Source organism: Haliotis asinina, chromosome 4 (assembly GCF_037392515.1).
Source record: "Haliotis asinina isolate JCU_RB_2024 chromosome 4, JCU_Hal_asi_v2, whole genome shotgun sequence".
NCBI classification, from domain to species: Eukaryota; Metazoa; Mollusca; class Gastropoda; order Lepetellida; family Haliotidae; genus Haliotis; species Haliotis asinina.
The window spans coordinates 55,560,835-55,583,527 of record NC_090283.1 but is presented as its reverse complement, the minus strand read 5'-3'; the positions used below and the strand labels follow the sequence as shown (position 1 = coordinate 55,583,527).

The following is a 22,693-nucleotide window of genomic DNA, read 5'->3' as shown; positions in this document are numbered from 1 at the left end:
TATAGAGGAGAAGGTGGAGGTGGAGAAGTGTGACCACGTAATATGGTGGAGAAGGTCGAGGTGGAGAAGTGTGACCACGTAATATGGAGAAGAAGGTGGAGGTGGAGAAGTGTGACCACGTAATATGGAGAAGAAGGTCGAGGTGGAGAAGTGTGACCACGTAATATGGAGGAGAAGGTGGAGGTGGAGAAGTGTGACCACGTAATATGGAGGAGAAGGTGGAGGTGGAGAAGTGTGACCACATAATATGGAGACGAATGTCGAGGTAAAGAAGTGTGACCACGTAATATGGAGAAGAAGGTCGACGTGGACGAACACGCAAACAGAGAGAAATATAATCCCATTGTGACCTGATTAGACAAATTTCCTATGTAATGTCTTCCAGTCTATTTATATAACTCGATGACCACCTCCAACTTGTCGGACAGTTATGATTGCTATAGCTGGACCCCGTTTCGCGAGACCATGTTCTGACTGTGCTAAATCAATGTTCCTATATGGGAGCCACCATCATCTGAGCGCTAACAGCACTTAGTGAGCTGTATCCATGGTGACTATTTTAGCGATTTCAGCATAACTACCGCCAAGTCTCCGTAAAAAAGTAGGTCTAGCTCTTTAAACTACGCATCGCGATTTTATAGCCTGGGTAACGAAGGATATTGTAGCAGATATTAACGGTTAACCAAATATATATCTTTCCTTCATTTTGTTACAAAAGGGATTTTTCTCTTGTTCACTTGCCAACGCTCTTTCACGCTTGACGTCTCTAAATAATTTACCCGCGTTTTAAAAGTGGCTGTTGGATTCTGACAGGTTTCACAAACAAGCACCAAAAAATGCAAATCATTTCAGTGTATAGTAATACAGAGATCATGCACGTTAATCGGTTTCTCCTCATCCCAAACAATGTAAAAAGTCACGGTCCGATTGTTGTAGAAACATATCCAAGAAGTAGTTTTTAAAAAGACATGTTTAGGATTATCTAATCCCGGCCCTTCGTGTCATGGGATAATCACAGCGGGCGAGGATTAACTTAATCCACCGCGACACCAACCCTAAATCGGACATAAAAGACGGCGGCCCACTTCAAAGGCTGACGTGGAGGGAGAAGTGATGCGAGATGGTGAAGGTCAGATTTGGTGGACTTGTACCGCGGTGGCGATTTTGTTGAGTTTTAAGCCGTGAATGGGCGAAACGCTTTGCCTAATCCTTCCATCACAGTTCCTGCACACCCCCTGCTGTTGACTGTTTGAGAGGCATTCTAGAAGTTGCTGAGATAAAGATGACAAGAATTTTTATGGATGATCAACTTCTTTATTGCAGGGTAGCGACGTTTCGGTATAGATTCTTATACCGTTTTCAAGCGTGTGGGGAATGGCAGGGGGAGTACAATATATATACAGCAGAGATGAGCATGTGATGACAATACAACAATAACAGGATTAACAATAACTATTTGAGGTAACAATACATTAGAGAAGTGTTGAGGTAAGCTGATTAAGGACTGAAGCCAGCGGGTGAGTTGACAGAAGCCAGAGTGAGATGAGTGGATAATTGGTGGAAGCCAGGGTGAGTTGAGTGGATAAATTGAGACTGGGGGCCAGAGTGGGTTGATTAATTAGTGTTAATGATGCAGTTGAATGCCGGAGAGACAAAGACGCCTTGATCCCTGTTGATTGTTGGGTTGTGTCTGCGGATTTGTACTGCTTCAGCAAGTTTGCGTTGTTTGAAGTCATGTTTGTTGCTAGCAAGTGTTGTGACAGTGTCCCAGTTGATGTTGTGGTCAGGAAATTTGGTGATGTGTTCCGAAATGGCTGATTTTGTGTCACCTTTGTTTGTGGAGGTTTTGTGTTCTTTGATGCGTATGTTGAGTGGTCTGGATGTTTCCCCAATGTAGTTGCTGCCGCAGCTGCAGCTGATGTTGTAGATGACGCCTTTAGGGTGTTGTTGTTGTGTACTGTGTTTCCTACCGTTGGCCTTAATGATTGTTTTGATGGGTGTTCCTGTTGTAAAGTAGGTGTCAATGCCTGCTTGTTGCTTGAGTAGGCGACTGATGTGGTGTGATGTTTTGCCGGTGTATGGTAGTGAGATGCGTATGGGAGCGGGATCAGGCTTGGTAGTAGTGGGTTTGGGAGGTGGGTTGACAGTGGAGTTAATGACACGGTTAACAAGTTGGGGAGGGTAGTTGTTTAGTTGAGTGAAGACATGCTTGAGATGGTTTAGTTCTGGTTGAGGAGAGACAGAGGATAGGTTTAGGGCACGGCGGGTGAGGGTAGAGATGATGCCCGTTTTTGTTCGGAGTGAGTGGTTTGAGTCAAAGTGGAGGTATTGGTCAGTGTGAGTGGGTTTACGATAGACAGAGGTTTGGATGGTGTTGTCCTTGTGTGTTCCAGAGACACAGTGTTTTATAACACTGCCCAGCACCTCACGAAAGTTTTGGCCCCTCTCGGCAAAACCGCGGACTCCTACATATCAGACTCTACTGACTTCTGTGAGAAACTCAAGACTGTTGAAAACCCTGGAAAAATCGTTAGTTATGATGTAGTGGACTTGTTCACCAGTGTTCCCATTAACGAAACCCTGCACATCCTCCGTAACCGCCTTGATAACCTCGACTCCCCTCTGGACACCAAACTCTCTACTGACTCCATCCTTCAGCTCATTACTAACTCCATCACCTCCACATACTTCACCTGGGGTGATGAACTCTATGAGCAAATCCATGGTCTGCCCATGGGATCCCCTCTCTCTCCCATCCTCTCTGAAATCTACATGACCTCCTTTGAGCACCAAGCCCTCAGTTCCTCACTAATTAAACCAACCTGCTGGTTCAGGAAGGTTGACGACACCTTTGCCATTCTGCCCCAAGCTAACGACCCCTCCGCTCTCCTTCAGCACCTTAACCAGCAACACCCCCGCATTCAGTTCACGTTTGAGACTGAAAGCAACTCACAACTCCCCTTCCTTGACGTTCTCGTCACCCGCACTACTGACAACACCATCCAAACCTCTGTCTATCGTAAACCCACTCACACTGACCAATACCTCCACTTTGACTCAAACCACTCACTCCGAACAAAAACGGGCATCATCTCTACCCTCACCCGCCGTGCCCTAAACCTATCCTCTGTCTCTCCTCAACCAGAACTAAACCATCTCAAGCATGTCTTCACTCAACTAAACAACTACCCTCCCCAACTTGTTAACCGTGTCATTAACTCCACTGTCAACCCACCTCCCAAACCCACTACTACCAAGCCTGATCCCGCTCCCATACGCATCTCACTACCATACACCGGCAAAACATCACACCACATCAGTCGCCTACTCAAGCAACAAGCAGGCATTGACACCTACTTTACAACAGGAACACCCATCAAAACAATCATTAAGGCCAACGGTAGGAAACACAGTACACAACAACAACACCCTAAAGGCGTCATCTACAACATCAGCTGCAGCTGCGGCAGCAACTACATTGGGGAAACATCCAGACCACTCAACATACGCATCAAAGAACACAAAACCTCCACAAACAAAGGTGACACAAAATCAGCCATTTCGGAACACATCACCAAATTTCCTGACCACAACATCAACTGGGACACTGTCACAACACTTGCTAGCAACAAACATGACTTCAAACAACGCAAACTTGCTGAAGCAGTACAAATCCGCAGACACAACCCAACAATCAACAGGGATCAAGGCGTCTTTGTCTCTCCGGCATTCAACTGCATCATTAACACTAATTAATCAACCCACTCTGGCCCCCAGTCTCAATTTATCCACTCAACTCACCCTGGCTTCCACCAATTATCCACTCATCTCACTCTGGCTTCTGTCAACTCACCCGCTGGCTTCAGTCCTTAATCAGCTTACCTCAACACTTCTCTAATGTATTGTTACCTCAAATAGTTATTGTTAATCCTGTTATTGTTGTATTGTCATCACATGCTCATCTCTGCTGTATATATATTGTACTCCCCCTGCCATTCCCCACACGCTTGAAAACGGTATAAGAATCTATACCGAAACGTCGCTACCCTGCAATAAAGAAGTTGATCATCCATAAAAATTCTTGTCATCTTTACCCCTGCTGTTGGCCTCATCGAGGTAAGAAAGAGTTTCGGGGACGTATACAAGTAAAAAGATTTCGAGAAAACTTGACAGTCATGGTTAGGTAGGGGATTTTCGCTTATGACGACGTTTAAGTGACATATTTTTAGCCATCTCATATACATTGAGTAATGCTTCACGGAACGACCATTATGGTGATAAACCCCATCAAGTGTTGAATAGACAGCGATGCAGGGAGTGAATATTGTGTAATGCCGCAGTTAGCTGTTGTTCAAATGTGTAATCTTTTTTGCAGTCCAGTCTTTTATCACAGTCGGCCAGGTCATAAGTTGAAGTCATTGATATTCGTGTTTCATCATCCGCGGTAATATCCCACTGTCAGCCAAGTCATGAGTTGTAATCATTGTGCTTCATGTTTCTTCAGCCGGGGCAATATGCAACACTCAGTCAAGTCATAAGTTGTAATCATTGACCTTGGTTTCGTCAGCCTGGTTAATATCACACAGTTATACGTGAGATAAGTTGTAGCCATAGATCTTCATACTTCATCACCCCGGTAAATATCACAGAGTCAGACGTGTCTTAACTTGTAATCATTGATCTTCATGTTTTATCAGCCTGGTTAAGATCACGCAGTCAGACGTGTCATAAGCTTGTGCCTGCGCATGCGCATGCGCGTGCGCGTGCGCGTGCGTGCGTGCGTGCCTGTTTGGAGTAGGGAAATACATGGCCCCATACTTATGAAAAAGCTAGAAACGAAAAAGAGACGAACCGACATTTGAAGCTGGAATCATAGCTTTCTTGCTTGCCCAAGGGACGCAACTCTGCGAATTATCGCACACTCAATGTACCGGCAACAACTGCCAGAGTGGGTGAGTGAGTGAGTTTAGTTTCACGCCACTTTTAGCAATATTCCAGCAACATTATGGCGGAGGACACCAGAAACGAAATTCAAACATTGTACCCATGTGGCAACATGGGCGAACGCTTTAACCACTAGGCCCCCCACCGGTCCTAAAATTACCCAAACAACCATCTACTGAGCTGACCTCAACAAAGCACCATCTCGTTGTGATGAGATTCTTGAAGATCCAGGGTAGAATAGGCCTTCTGCAGCCCATGCTTGCCACAAAAAGCGACTATACTTGTCGTAAGAGATCTAACGGGACTGGGTGATCAGACTCGCTGTCAACGCAGACCAATTGCACAGATCGATGCTCATGTTGTTGATCACTAGTTTGTCTGGTCCACACTCGATTATTTACACACCGCTACCATATAGCTGGAGTATTGCCGAGTGTGGCGTAAAACTCCCTCACTCACTTATTGTGATAAACAGTCACAGGTGCTCCTCTCACTACTGAGGAAATGCCACTTTATAACCTCACCTCGAACGTAAAGATTATCAGGAGCATTTGAAATATTTATAATCATATTCGACTTTCTGAATATGTGTTTACTTGGGTTTTTTTCTACTTGAATATCATATGTAAATAAACTGTATTTAAGCTTTTATCTTGGAATAGATCTTCATGTTAGGATAATCACAGGGAAAATGTCAAAGGTATATGTGTCTAGACATCGAATTGAAAAGTCATCGTATGTCACATTATTCTTATCCTACCTGCACAATGATTGTTGATTTGTACGTAAATATCAATTAAAGGTCAATCAACACAGCAGAAAAAAAACAAATTGTTGAACTAAAATGAAGTTTTAATGTGTTCGCATTTTCAGCAATAATGGGCTCCTGAAACATATACTTTCCTTGTGTGTTTTGTTGTTTAGAGAGACGGCTTTTTGTTGGCAGACAATAATCGAGTCTGGACCAGACAATCCAGTGATCAACAGAGTGAGCAATGGGTCGATATGGTGACACCTAATCAACAATGTCACCAAGACCCAGCGCCACATCGATAAGTAATAAAGTCGCTTGTGCCATGGACACAGACTAACGCTTGCCCTCTCAGTTTATACTATGCCATTCAAAACAGGTAGGGGATATTCCATTTTGAGAGCATACCACAGACCAATGCAAATGCATATGACAAAAAAGCAATATATATCCATAGAGGTGAAACGTTTACAAAGTAATGGAATAAATTGCCACATTTTCCCTTAATTTCTCTTCATCGTCTGTTTCCTCCTTCATCATTTGCATTTTATCAGTTTTGTAAATCCAAGATCCCTACCATTTTGAATGGTATATTATAAAAATATTGTTGTTTTTATGTTTGCGTAATTAGACGAGGTGTCTGTCACGTTATGAACTGCTACGTGCACTTAGCAAGATGGCATATTCAACGAGACAAAGCATTCAACGAGCTCTTAACGCTTCACGGTCAGAAATTCAGATTACAATCACGATATCAACACAGAACATTAATCACAGACAATCTGTCGACAATGGGCGACAACAGGCACACAAGACCATTTCATCGGAACGCCTGTTCTACGGCGGTCAAAGTGCCTCTGAAATTTGAATGAGCTTCAAACAAAGGTTAGGTGCTACAGCGGACAGACAGTGCGTAATATAACGACAAGACGGAGCCTGCATACCCGACTTCCACTTTTTAATTCCACGATTAACAGACCGTCACAATGCTGCGGAACGTTGTTAGTGTCTAGCGGGAGCGCTTTATCAATCGTTGTTGGGAAAACGTTGTGTTTCGGTTGAATCAATGTTTACTTTGGACGTGAAAGACAAGCACGGCAGTGTCGTTGCGAGGACGGAATGAGCGTGTTCTCTACGTTAACGTTAGATAGAATAAGCGTGTTCATTACGTTAACGTTAGACAAAATGAGCCTGTTCATTACATTAAAGTTAAACAGAATGGGCGTGTTCACTACGTTAACGTTAGACAGAATGAGAATGTTCATAACATTAAAGTTAAACAGAGTGGGCGTGTTCATTACGTTAAGTTAGACAGAATGAGCGTGTTCACTACGTTAACGTTAGACAGAATGAGGGTGTTCATTACGTTAACGTTAGATTGAATTATAATTTGGGGAGTGGTTCTGTGACGGTCTGACGCGGAATCACTGCGTTTCTTTTGTTGTTCAGTATACTAATTCTAGTACATTGGCTTCTGAACTCACCGTCTTAGATTTACATACGTGAAACATCCAGCAGTTTTGTTCTTGATTTTTCCAAATGTCGCCTTCAAAATTTTATTACTCGCCCGTGGAAGATGCTGCAGTGTGATATTTTACAGCAATATTACACTAGTGTAATACCGCTAGACGTATGACGTCATAATGTTTTACAGTTGTGACGTCACAATGCTAATGCCGCTGTCGCAATGGTACTAAACCTTCCTTGACTCGGGGAAAGCTGAGAATCCTGGGCCTAGATTTTCGAAGCTCTCGTAGTGCTAAGATAGTCGTAAGTCAGTATTAATGTATGGCACTTACGACTATCTTAGCGCTAAAACAGCTTCGAAATTCTGTACCCTGGGCCGAGATTTTCGAAGCTCTCTTAGCGCTAAGATAGTCGTAAGTGCCATTAATTAACATTAACTTATGACTATCTTAGCACAAAGAGAGTTTCGAAAATCTCGGCCCTGACATTTTAGGCTGTGTAGCCTCAGTTTCTATTAATTTATGTTGGAAAGTAACAAACCGGATACTAAACTCGCTTCCGTGAAATACCATTTTACACTTAACTCGTGAAAGATTCAGAGCTTTCGCTCGTTTGATACCAAATCATTAACTCGTTCAATAAAAATGGTACGATACGAGTTTAGTATCCACAGAATAAAAACAGATTCCGGACGATTAGAGATACACTGTGCCGGAAGAGGTTCTTAGTTACTAAATGATGCAATCATATTTATTGATAAATGCTGAAGCAAAATAAAAGTAGATCAATCATTTTAGATGCAAATTGTATTATTTTTTATCAACAACCACTGGTGACGTGTTTGGAGTTTTGCTGGAAAGAAGTACTGGAAGACTTGTCAGATAGATTTCACGGTTTGTCAGGAAATGAATGTATCGCTTCATGTCAGCATATTTGATATGTGTACATGAAATGAGAACACATAATGGGTTTGTGAAATGCTTCGTTGAAATAGGAATGATGCCAACCCGAAGCTGACATGCATGCATGAAGATATTTGAAACTATGCTTAAAATGCATTTCAAACGGTTAGTTCCGGAAACGAAGTATGGCTGACAGGCGGAAATCGTTTTTTAACAACTTGTTGGCGGGAATAAAACATAACTTTTCAAAATGAAAACCCAGTAATCCACACTACTAACTGTTTTAGTGTTATTGAGATAGCTCTAGCGGTTTTTCATCTGTGCTTCGGAAATGAAGTCTGACGTTTGGAAGAAGCGGAAATAACGTTAACCATGTATTCCTGAGAGTGTGCTTGCTAAAATATTTAAACGATTCACTCACTTTAAGTAAATGGGGTAATGAAGTTTTTTTTATTACACTGCAATGTCACTAGAACCGGTAAATATTCATTCATTCAGTCATTCAAACGAGTGACCGAAATCATGAGCACAAACCGATTTAGTTATAATTATGTCCCGATCATTCAAGCCATTCAACCCCATAAATTTGTTCGCCTTTAACGCTAGTCACTTAGATGAATGTGTCTCCGTACCGTATATATCGAAAAAAATTGTACTGTGAAAGCGTTGGGTTTTTTTCGTTTTTGATATATGATGTTTGAGATACGAAAACACATAGTGGGTGGATCTTTACATTGTTTCAGGTGCAATTCCATTTTAGGACAATAGTTTTCAATCGATCAGTCTTTATTCATACTGAAGGCCACAAGCCCATAGCATACAAGAACATAGTACACAATATCAAAGAAAAGAACAATACAGTCATATCTCAATAACATCGCATCAAAATGTATCACATCATATCATATCATATCATATCATATCATATCATATCATATCATATCATATCATATCTCATATATCATATCATATCATATATCATATCATATCATATCATATCATATCATATCATATCATATCATATCATATCATATCTCATATATCATATCATATCATATATCATATCATATCATATCATATCATATCATATCATATCATATCATATCATATCATATCATATCATATCGCACCACATCATACCATATCATATCAAATAACAATATAAGTACACACTTTCTATAAATCATTATGTTTATTTCGTAGAGACAATGCCTGGTAGATAAAGGTTGACAACTTACAGATAAGGACATTGTCTGCAGTACTCATTAACAAAGACAATTTCACCCTATCAGGATATCCATAATGATATTTTGGGGTATTTGTTTTTCTTAACTCCCAACAGAATGGTAGGTAGGTAGAGAAGGCAGTAGGGCGACCTTGGGCCTTAAAGGGTTTATATGCGCCCAACACTTAACAAACTGTTAAATTTTTGTCCAGTTAAATTACGTCGTACTTATCCGTTTTAACGAGGAAGTCTAATACAGCTCTTTGTATGCAACCATACATTAAATTATCGCCAACTATTGCGTTCAGTGTAAAATCAGTTTTGGTTTCGTTAGTAATAAGCACAATGTCTCTAAGAGCCTTGCGTGGGTTTTCATGAGCTGGACATTCAATGAGGTAGTGTTGAACAGTTTTAGGGCAGTGTAAGTTACAGCTTTCACACAGAGGAGAGATGTCTTTATCTAAAATGTTTTGATATGCCTTTAATCCACAATGTTCTAACCTGGGGCGAGTTAAACAGCAACTTCATCCTCGCGAAAACACCGACGAATTTGACAATGTTTGTTCACAGCGGGACAAGTAGAGTACATGTGTCTACCTGTAGTTTCGCTGTCACATGTATTTTTTCCCAAGAGGCATTTATTGACGATGAAATGACAAACCAGTAATCTCTTGGAAATGGCTTAACTGAGTGAATATCTGGCTGTGGTCTGTTGCAATCCATCTTAGCAAGTGTGTCAGCTACTTCATCCCCATACACCAACATGTGGAGGAATCGAAACAGCTGATGTACAAGGAGTTAGAACAGTATCAAGATACAAGATGTCATATATAATGTCATTGCGTGGATCTTTGACACCTGATTGAATTGAGTGTGTAGCTGACAACGAAACAGTAAGAGTTGTTGCCTCGTGCTCATTATCTTTAACCAAGGTCGGGACCATAAAGAGGCTCCACCATCAAGCCCAATAGAATGGGCAAATTAAGGGAATTACCTCCCCTGATGCAGACATACACCCAGCGGGAGAGAGTGCGAGATTTTAAATTTTCTCGAAATCCGATCACCCATATCACCATAGAAATACCGTGTAAACTGGTCAATTTATATGGCCAATTTGGCAAATGTCTTCGAGTTTAAAAACACTCCTCTTGAAACCAGCTGAGAATAGAAACCAGTTGATTCTTGTGGAAGAAGGCATTGCTACCGATGTATGGAACCTCTACGTAATCCCTGCTACTAGACCTCATTTGCATATTTTCGCAGTTCATCTGACAAACAGGCATCTGTTCTGATCCTGAATCCCACAGGACTGGTTGGTTCTTGTTTTATCTCGCAGTCAGCGTCAAAAGTAAAGATTCCTTCAGACCAATGCTAAAGTGAGTGAGTGAGTTTAGTTTTACGCTGCACTCAGCAATAGTCCAGCTGTATGGCGGCGGACTGTAAATAATCCAGTCTGGACCAGAGAATCCAGTGATCAACAACGTAAATGGGAAAAGATGACTTGTGTCAACCAAGTCAGCGAGCTTTACCACCCGATCCTGTTAGCCGCCTCTTACGACAGGCGTATGGCAAGCATGGGTTGCTGAAGGCCTATTCTAACCCGGACCTTCACGGGTCGGAAGGAAGGGTGTGTTAGTGAGTGATTGATTGATTGAGTGAGTGAGTCTGTGGTGGGGAGGTGAGTGAGCAACTGAAAGAAACAAAACGAAAACTGTATTCGGTCCCAACATCCTGGTTGTCACAGATGGTTTAGTCAGTCTCACAGTCCCTGAACCACATTATTTTGCCTACTGACAAATCTTCTCTGCAGTACTAAAGTCTAAAATGAAGCAAGTCTAGATTTCCTCAGGTTCAGGCTTGGAATCTCTGGTCTCCCTGGGTCTCCTTTTCAGTTAAAATGGATTTGCTTGTTACTATCAAAATTATACGAGCATATTCAGAGACTTGTCCTTAGTCTACAGATGGTCCTATTGTTTGATCGCACAAATGGTTTAGACAAGTTTAGTAGACAGAAGCGAATATGAAGGCTAAAATCAATTTTAATGATGAAATTCAGAATCACATACTGACCCCTTGACCTCTTGAAAACTCCTGGAACTAAACGAAACCTTTGTTTGAATCATTGAAAGTGCCTCTTTTCAACACGACAGACTAACACTTTGCACGGAGCGCACGTGCAGTATACACTGACGTAGAATTTTATCGGATTAAATATAACTCACGTGATCAAATAGCTGATCTCTCATAGGACAAGAGTTAATTAGTTTGCTTAAATCGTGTTTCTTTCAGCGTTATGCTATAGATGTACAGGCACGTTATACCCGGCTGGGGATTAGCCGGTTCAAAGCGGCTTAGCAACGAACTGGTTCGGTTTGAACTTAATGCAGACAATTGTCGTAAAGTTAGGCATACAGCTGTTTGGCATTAATTCATAAACACGAAAAACATAATCCCGTGCTTGTCTTGTCTGAACACAACAACCAAAATACTGTTTTTGAAGAAATATGAAAAAATATAATTTATCACAATCTCGTATTTTGCACACGTATTTTAGCCCAACGATGACTTGGTACTATATTTTAACAAGCTAAATTGGACAGTTTTTACCTAGGGGGTCAAGGAGAAATTAAATACTCGAAAATACGGGTATGTTGACAAAAGAAAATACGGTGATTAACCTAAGGGCGGAAACGGGTTCAACGAAAGCCTCATTTGGGCTGAGAACCTTTCGCGCTACAGAAAGACGAATTTCCGGACAGGTGCGCTCACGAGAAGGTCGTGCGCCCGTGCATCACGTGCGGGATTTTGCCACGGTAATTGGATCGAGGAGTACATGCAAATGTGTTTGTGAATTATTACAGATATTTAAAAAATAAACATGTTTTATGGTCGCCAGTCATTCAACTAATGGGCCTCATTGATAAATGTTAGAGAGGCTAATCTGGTTGGATTAATTTATTTGGAAACATCCGGCTGTATATTTGTACACTTGCTTCCTGCAATAGAAAGGTTTCGACACGCATGGTGTCTATTGTTTTGACTTTGAAAAATCTCATGGAATTCCCTTTGGGAAACAAATATTCTCGTGTTTCACATTTGGCGAACCCTTCATAATTGCATTCAGTGTATTTCTTAATAATTTGTGTGGAGATTCAAGTATGTTGTCACCTTTAGAACAGGCACGATTTATAAAATGATTATTTAAAGTGACTAACGTCGACTCAAAACTATTTGTGTAAAATATGATTATTATCTGTGTGGTAAAGAATTAAAATTAAGAAAAGAAATTAAATAGCACATTTTCGAATATAAGGAAAGGAACAGTTTTTTTATTTGATTCGACATATATCATTCGAAAGGCTTCTGGTTGATTTGTAGGAAAAAATAAACGTCAACGGAAAACTAAAATCTGTGTTTTAAAAAGCCCCTAGGTCCGAAGCTCACCCGAACAAAATCTATATAAGAGACACAAACGCATGTATACTCCCACATGCACACTTTCACGAACATACACACGTTCACAACACACATTCCGTTCCGATAGCATTTGCTGTGTGATTTACTTGTAAAGATGTGCTATTCGCAAGTGTCTTCAAGTACTACGAACATATATACACAAAATATTTCTTTTCAAAATTTTCGGTAATTGAAATGCAAACACAGCGCTTAGAAACGACCATTTTTCCTTCAGATTCCATTTCTGAAAGGCGTCTACGGGACCCAAGTAACTAATAGAAACACGGGGTCGTAGTTCCTGTATATTTTCCTCTCCTCAGTGGACGCTCCCTCCTGATTTCGAATGGCACCGTTCCAGAAAACTTGTTTTCAAGAAAAGCGCCAACAGTGCCACTCGACCGCGGGCCGTGTATACACTATCAGCGAGACGGGGTCCAACTCAGTCTGGACGATATCCGCATGAGCCTAGGTAAAAAGAACCTTTTTCTGATAAACTGTAAGTCGAACAGATTGTTCGGTTGGCAGTTCTAAGCGCTAGTTGAGGAAGCTTGTCGGCGAGCTAATTAAAACATGCCTTGTCACTACATACATCAAAGAGAATATTCGCAATCGACTTTGCCGTTTCCGTGGCGAGACCCCCACCATGCTGGGGAGCCGAAAGGTGAAATACACTGGCGAGTACTAAGGTCTGGGTGGAAGGTTCTGGCTGCAAAGAAATCGCCATGTCGAGTGCGCTTCCTATATCCACGTTGGCCAGTGGCTGATTTTAAAAACATTTCCAGAATGTGTTGGTGGGAGTGGTCTACGTATTTTGCTAACATGTGTATACACTGTTGGAAAATAGTTTTGATGGTAGACGATGGTACGTGACTGTCGGTCATGAAGTACTCTCCATGCTACTTGTTTGGAAGACGTACCGATGACCAACTCAACATCACTTCCGCCCCCACCCCCTCAAAGCCCAAACACAACCAACCAGAAGCCTAAACCCTCCACACGCTAATGTATACGGACGCACAAGGGCACACGCACACGTACTTTTAACTCCATTTTTCTCAAAGTGATTGAGTATGGTTTTAAGCCGCTTTGTATCAATATTCCAGCAATAACACAGCGGGAACACCAGAAATGGGCTTCATAAGGAGCAACGAACCCGGATCATTGGCAGTAGGAGCGGAAGCTCGAACCATTAAACTGCCCACTGGGCTATACAGACAGCATTATTCCCTCTATATGGTGGCGTCCTGTAAATAATGGACCCCGAAACAACAACCCAGTGATCAACAGCAGGAGCATCGATCTATGCAATTGACTTGTGTCGACCACGTCAGTGACTCTGACCACCCGGTCCCGTTAATTGCCGCTTACGACAAGCATGGGTTATTGAAGGCCAATTCTAACTCTGGTTTTACACTTAGCGGTTTGCAGAGGGCTATATGTACGCGCCTGTTAAGAGTTACAATGTCATACATAAAAGTGTATCATTACCAAGAGAGTATGGACCATTTGCTGCAACGTTAACAACTGCTTGTGTAGCTGATGATAAACAGTTAGAATACTGCCTAAAAACAATTTGTAGTGCGAGTGTTACTTCGCGAATTGTTTCCACTGCGGAACGAAACTTAAGGGGTGTTCTCCATAGCATATTACAGTAGTTAGAACCTAGCAGTGGAGCGGTCGTACTTCCTGGTGCGCACGCGCATGCGCACGCACGCACACACACACACACACACACACACACACCAAGAACAGTGTAAGTTTAATACAGGCACACAATCCTTTAAATTAACATCTCCAAGCGAGGCAGTATTCGTGCATGTCGCCACACACGTGGGTGGTTTGAACACACACGTCGAATGCAGTGGAGGCGTACGTCATTCCTGATGACGGAATTCCAAAATGTCACAGTTCCTAACCCTGAATGTAAGTCATGAAAGCAATAACAGAAAAACTGCTGACATTCTGTGGTAGACGTACAGGAATGTCGGAATTATACCACAGCGGTGTTGTTTTTCTAAACAAATAAACAAACGGCGTATTAAGTCCAGTTTGGGTAAAAATTGGAACGTTTGTTTAAAAAGGCCATAGTGTCAAAATGCGAAATGTTAGAGACTGAATGAAACGTAAAGAAATTATTTTGTGTGCGAATGAAATTCTGAAATGAGAAACGACAGAATGAGTATATCGAATAATGTTTTTCATATCCTGAAAACGTATAAGAACTGTCGTTAAGTTTATTAAACCGTCGCTAATTTTCGCATCAGTTAAAAAACCCCGTAAAGGTCCCGGTTAAAATTGTTCTTCAGTAACCCATGCTCGTCGAAAGAAGTGACAAACGGGATGGGGCGGTCATGCTCGCTCACTTGGTTGACACATGCGATGTCGTTCATGCAGTTGATCATTAGATTGTCTCGTACAGATTATTTACAGACCGGTGCCACTTATATAGATGGAATGGTGCCGTGTTGCTGAGTAATATTGCGTAAATTAAAATGACTCTTACCATACTTGAAATGTAATTTTATGCAGCTTAAACCTCAAATATATCACCTTAGAGGCCTGTCCAGGAAAACTATCAGTTCTTGCATGTTCTGCGAATTTTTTAAATCAAATGATTTAAATAAATAAATAAATAAATAAATAAATAAATAAATAAATAAATAAATAAATAAATAAATAAATAAACGAAAGTGATCAGAGAGTGTCAGTACAGGTTCGTTAAAAAATAATATCCCAATTTGAAATATATTAATTGAAAATCAAACATTATAAACTCACCTGTGAGTTATAGTTCTTTCTGTCCTCAGTTCATAGTTGGAATGTAATATGTGAATTGTAAAGAAGCGTTAAGACGAACCACAGCGAGTGTATGTGACTGTAAGGTGCTTAAACGATATTGTACATGACACCACTGTCAACACAGGCTGTAAAAGGGGTGAGAACAAAGGCTACGATTACATGTGCTGACAAGTGAGAATGTTTACGATGTATTATCGCTGTCATACATAAAACCCCGCAGGTGTCTGTGTGTGCCTTCAGACACTCCGCCACGTGTGGTAACATGTGTTAAATATGTCCCCATCGAAATTACCTGCAGCCGTTTACATGAAATGTTAGGATGGGCATGGAGGGATAAAACGTGAATTTACGTTTTACTCTCATTTGCAGGGCACAGCTCTGGAATAAATAATAGCTTATGTGAACTGGTTATTGATCTCTACATCTCTATCTCTCTATATATATAGACACGCACGCACACACACACACACACACACACACACACACACACACACACACACACACACACACATAATATTAAAATAACAAAAAAAAAAACACAAAAAAGAAAAGAAAAGAAAACACAAGAAAGATGGTTGGTTTGCTGGCTTACTATTATTCGTAATCAACCGTAATATATTACTTCAGCATGAGCAGTTCCAAGAGAGGAACGTATAGAATATTTTGCTCGGACTAACGTGGGTTGAACATATAGACGTCGACAAGGAGAAAGATTATCACTGAGTGAGAGGAGAGTTCCTCCGATGTTCCCACTCCACGTCTGGAACGTGCATGGGACAACTCTAGCAGGTGATCCAAGAACCAATAACGTGTGTGAGGGATTGAACACCTAGTACTTTAACTTGGATGGTCACTATCGCCCATCTGTGTGGCGAACCATGGTGTGAGTCCAGAGGGCGCAAGCAACAGTGAGCATAAATCTCAGTAAATTTTAGCACATGTGAAAAGTGAAAGTGCAAGGTGAAAGTGCCAGTGTGAAAGTGCCAATGTGAAAGTGCCAGTGTGAAAAGCGTAAATGTCAGCAATGTGAAAACTGAAAGTGCAATGTCAAAGTGCAAGTGTGAAAAGTATAAATGCTAGCAATATGAAAACTGAAAGTGCCAATGGGAATGTCCCATTGTCAAGGTGCAAGGTGAAAGTCCTGTGTGAATGTGAAAGTGAAAGTGCCAATGTGAAAAGTGTAAATGTTAGCAATGTGAAAAATGAAAGTGCCAGTGTGACAGTGTTAATGTCAATGTGCCAGTGTGAAATTGCCAATGTGAAAGTGCAATGTGAAAGTTCAGTGTGAAAGTGCTATATGAAAGTGCCAATGAGAAAGTGCCAGTGTGAAATGTGTAAATGTACAAACAGTGTAAAAACATTTGTTATAAAAAAAACTAAAAGCAACTAAATTTTTTTCAAACACCAGCGGGTCACCTCATTTCTTTCCTAAAACATAAATTTGTTTTTTTTTTAGTTTTATGCTGTCCAACATTCAAGCTATTTGGTGCCATACTGTAAATAATGGAGACAACCCAGTGATCAACAGCATGAGTATCGATATGCGCAACTGGGAAACAACGATGTGTTAACCAAATCAGCGAGACTGACCACCCGATCCCGTTATTTGAGTCTGCCAACACGCGTGGGTTACTGAAGATCAGTGTTAGCCCTGATCTTCAAGAATCTCAACATAGCTTTTATAATTTTTTTATCATGGGATATTTATATAGCGCACATATCCACACAACTAGTACATGCTCAAGGTACTGGTATTTTTCCCTCGATCACTGGACGTCAATCTCAACAGCACATTGTATTATCAATGTCATACATGTGCATATACACATCGTCACAATACTTTGTCCACGTTTACTGCAAACTGGCTTCACGCGAGAAGCGATATTTTGGTTAGTAAAAGAAAATGACACCAAAATTGTATAATAATTGTCTTATCCCCAACCAAAAGAAAAAAAACCGCTGACATGCAATGGATAGCAGAGAGAATTTTATTTTCAAAGTCCTTCAAAACTTCGAATAAAAACGCCATATAACGTTAAAAGATTTTGCATAGTCTTCGTTATTTTCGTTTGATAATTTAAGTGACAATAGAGGTAGTCTTTGAAGTGTGAAAACATAAGGCAATGATAATGTACTATATATACCCACACATCATATTAACACTGTTAACATTCTTCGTTAACTGAATGTTAACATTGCCACCAGTACAAGAACCAATAAAACCACACGCACGAACAAACATATATCTCATTATGCGTGAATAATTTTACTTAGAGTAATAACAAAAAGATAAAATTATTTCTGTGTATTTATCGTCATTGTTCAGCCCAAGCGAGACAGTTAATATTTTCTGTGTAAAACCGAACTTCAAAAAGCACGGTTACGAGTTGAGGCATGTCTGTTGAATGACATATTTTGACATATTTCGCTTGGCATGGTGTCGTCAACGAACCCTCACGTGCCACACACAATAGCCACATCCGGCGGGGCTCGTGATGGACGCTCGTGATGAAAAATAATCAATTTATGACCGACAGAAACATATTAAAGCGAGTAATTTAGCACTCAGCCAAACACCTGGACTGGAAATTTATATCTTACACAATAGACGTTCTGTTATTTCTGAAAGGCGGATTATGAACGAGCATTCAAAATCGATTAAAACTCACCTCGTTAAAACACTTCCGTTTATCGGTAATTTAAGCAAAACTAAAACCTATTAAACGGTTAAAAGATCGGATGAAAAACTTAAGAGGGCTTGTAAACTTGCCAGCCCGCAATATCAAATTTAACGCTGATACTATTGAGATGTCAAAGTGTCTTGTTTTATTGGTGTGTCTGACACTAATTAAAGTGATGTTTAATAGATTAGAAGACTACACAAGAAATCGCTTGACATATGAAAGCCTTAAAGTTTAAATTCCCGAAAGCCTGTTATAAAAATGTCCCACAAAAGCTGTAAAATATCATTCTCGAAACATCACATATTTCACACAAAAACATTATCTTGATGAGCTGGCCCGCCACGAACTATTGACATATAACTAAATATTTTTGCAGGCATGCATTTCCAATATCCTTTCATGATATTTTAGATACTGAATTAAATGCATGCAACAGCATGCTACTGGGTGTGACGCTGGCCTTTCCTCGACAGATCGAGTGGCATTCAATGTGATTTGAACTCAGTAACCTTGAACATATCGCACTGATTGCAAAAGGTGCATTTCATGTTATTGAGCGCAAATGATGGAAGTATTCCAAGCCCTTTGATCGAGATGAGAGTGTGTGCACGTTGAGAGACGGGTGTGACCGACAGAGTAATCTGACACACCAACTTAACAGACGAGAGCTGTGCTAGATCTGAGTTTAATGAAGTAAAAACATCTGCAGATGAAATCTCGAAAAGGATCCTCCCAATGTGAGCATGATGGCTGTGATTGTGTTGATAGATACGCTCTATCTGTTCAACAAGCCAGGTCAATATTGCCCGCTCATGTAAATTTGTTGCAGCTGATCAGATAACTCGCACAGCTGATGATGTCACTACTACAGCTGATGATGTCACTACTACAGCTGATGATGTCACTACTACAGCTGATGATGCCACTACTACAGCTGATGATGTCACTACTATAGCTGATAATGTCACTACTACAGCTGATGATGCCACTACTAGTACTACTATAGCCTAGTGGTAAAAGTCGAAGGTGTTACTGGTCAAGTTGATGCAGTCACATCATACAGTCGCTAATATTGCTACTGAGGTTGCTTAAGTTACTTGTACAGCTGGCTACTTATATTTTTCATGACATTAACTCTACCATTTATGATGTCACAGCTAATGTTTCTGATCTTACTAATGCCGATGATTATGAACAACAGCCACGACACAGGAAGTGGGCTTCACATATTTTGCCCACATGCGAAATAGAACTCGGATCTTCGGCGTGGCGAGCAAACACTTTAACCGCTACGCTACCCCATCACTCATTCGGATTAATGGTAAGGTAGCCTAGTCCCTATAAGTCGAAGACACGGGTTCGTTTCCCCAAATTGACACAATGTGAGGAGCCCATTTCTTGTGTCCATGTAGCGGGAAATGACAAGTATAAAACTAATGTGGCCAGATGTTTTTTGTTTTTTTTAAATGTATAAAGTATTCTTACATCATCGTAACATTCATCCTGATGAAGAAATAAAAACACAATCCTAAACGCCCCGTTCCTCATGAAACATTCCTCTTGAAACATTCCTCATGAAACATTCCTCATGAAACATTCCTCATGAAACATTCCTCTTGAAACAGAAGTTGACATTTATAAATCGCTCTCCCCTTTACGTGGGTTAAAATAATGTTATTCTTTATGTGTCACAAAATAATTACGTCAAGTCATTTAAAGCATCCAAATATGTAGTTTGATTAAAAAGGGTCCATGTATGACGACGGTCCTCGTTTTCCACGCCGCATCTTCTTCGACAGGTGTTCAGCACCTCTACGTGCCCGCTGGTGTAATCCGACACCACCGTGACCTAGCACAGCTGGGTCACGGAGACTGGCTTTCTAACATTACCTTGCATTGTGTGTCTGTGGTTACTGCAAGGTACGTACTCTCTTCAGTCTGGTAATTTGAGTTCTTTAAAGGAAAATTCGCGCATGACTGAAACATACTGGGTCGAAATGTTTTCATAAATTCCACACCATTAATTTGAATTTCTTAGAGAAAATTAATTCCTGTGATGCCTGAAATATACTGAGGTTGCATTATCGTCAGAATCATTTCATTGTTAATCTGAGTTCGTAAAAAAATAATATCTGTGATGTCTGATACATACTGTGGTCGCATTATTTTAATAATCATTACAATATTATTTTGAGTTCGTTAAAAAATGAATTTCCGTGATGTCTGAAAAATTCGGAGGTGGCATTATTTTAATAATCATTACAATATTAATCTGAATTCGAAATTTGAAACCATATTAAGTAAACTGTTAAAATAATATAAATAATGCACTTTAGGGTGTAATGCCAGACAGACATGTTTATTCAGTAATGTGGGCCTAACGGCCTATAATACAATTGACAGATACACTATTTACATTGCCACGTGCCAATATCACGTATAATGTTTAAACAGGTGTTTCAAAAACAGAGCAACCGATTTAAAGACATTATGATGTTTAGAGTGTAATACATTTATCATGTTTTGTTTACACTGAGGCATGACATTCAGTTGTGTCAAATACTTTTGCCGAGTTTCATTATATTTTGTACTTTGCAGAAAAACATCTTCAGTCGCTCCAAAATTACAATTAATACAAACACAACTAGTTACACCATTGTCTATGTTTCTCCTGTAAGTAACAATTCTAAAGTTATGCAAGGATATTCTAAATTTACAAGCTACTCTTAGAAAAGACTTATCTCTCTGTTGTAAAATAAAAAGATTCAGCCTCCAAATCTGCTTTCAGCTTACAGTACAGCGTTAAATAATGCGAGCTACAAATAAAATCATGTCACGTTTGTTTGTACGTATCAATTAGTCTTTCTGTAAACTTCAGCATAAACACATTTGCATCACCAATATTAGTGTGACAGATGACCTGGAGGAAGAGATTTACACACACATGTTTATTCTTTAAAACAAGGAACACCATATCCTTTGAAATTATTCAAGGTAATCTCGTGTGATCTTTAGCTTTGGTTGAGAAGTATACAATGTATCGTGACACCAATTAAATGATCCCTGCTTTCACGTAAGTCAAACATCACCTGCTCAGAAATTCACCTGTCTTTCTAAGGGCGCATTGACATATTCATTCACAAGCTTTCACACAACGCGGGCATGCGCACGACCGGTTGTCCTGAGGTCACGTGGTCTGTGAATGAAGCCCTTGTGTTTGTGATGTCGAATGTCAAGTTGATTTATTGGACGATATTGGTTCCTGTTGAAGTAAACATTCCTGAGCTACGAACCGGAAGCGAGAGGTAATAAATGTGCTAAAGTTAAATCTATGTGAAAGTTTAGTGCAAAGGACAGTGTGGGTAACGCATTCCCTGCCCTCCGTATTCTGAGTCATCATGACGCCATTCTTATCACCCCCTCCTCCACCCCAATCTTCCCCCACTGCCGACCTTGAGATAATGCTATGGTGTCCCCATGCAAGGATAATCTACAACATATATTTGTATACAGTCTCCCTGACCTGTGACAACAGAAGATTATCTTCACAATCCATGGGGTGGCCTAGCGATTAAGGCGATCACTCGTCACGCCGAAGACATGGGTTCGATTACACGCATGATGCAACCGCCGCTCACTGAATTCCACTACACCCTTCCCCCCATCCCTCGACCCGTGAAGATCTACAGAATAACACTGATCTTCAGTAACCCATACTTGTCGGAAGAGGCGAGTGAAGGTATCAAATGGTCAAGCCCGCAGACCTGGTCATATCGATCGATACACATGCTGTCGATCACTGCATTGTCTGGTTCAAACTCGCCGCAGTGTTGTTTGAATATTGCTGAGTGTGGCGTTAAACAACAACCTACTAACCAACCAACCAACCAACCAACCAACCATATACACCCCCTCCACCCAGTACCTTAAAAGTCTGTTCGATTAATTCTCTGCGTTGTTTAAAAGTTTTCTCGCTATTTTTATCAAATGTTTAGATGGTGTAAGCGCATTTAATCAGAAAATCTAATGATTGATATCATTACACGTCAGCCACAGCTTCTATTCGCTAAGTGCATCCCATCTGATGATCACTGGCACAATGGTGACGTCATAGTGGACAGCTGTGACGTGATCTACAGCGAGCACCTGACAGTATGTAGGAGCAACCATTCATTCAGCACACCGTTTACGTTTAGATATTCTGCATTCTACAAGAGGTAATAGTGTCAGTTCCGATAAATTGTGGTGTTGACAATGAGACCTAACCAACGCCGATATTTAGGTACACTATTTACAGAAAAGCCTAGGGCTGCGAGACCCGTGAAGGTCCCGGGGTAGAATAGGTCTTCAGCAAGCCATGCTTGCCATAAAAGGCGACTATGCTTGTCGTAAGAGGCGACTACCGGGATCAGGTTATCATACTCGCTGACTTTGTTGACACATGCCATCGGTTTCGAGTTGCGCA

The 22,693-nt window shown here is 40.7% G+C and overlaps 1 protein-coding gene across 1 annotated transcript; it reads left to right on the top strand.

Annotated features, from left to right (window-relative positions):
* The first annotated feature begins 257 nt into the window (after positions 1-257).
* Positions 258-19,239, top strand: LOC137281015 (uncharacterized). Its single transcript, XM_067812177.1, has 3 exons — positions 258-265; positions 2,394-3,343; positions 19,058-19,239. The coding sequence occupies exons 1-3, from the start codon at positions 258-260 to the stop codon at positions 19,237-19,239; spliced, it is 1,140 nt and encodes a 379-aa protein (XP_067668278.1).
* Positions 19,240-22,693: the final 3,454 nt, after the last annotated feature.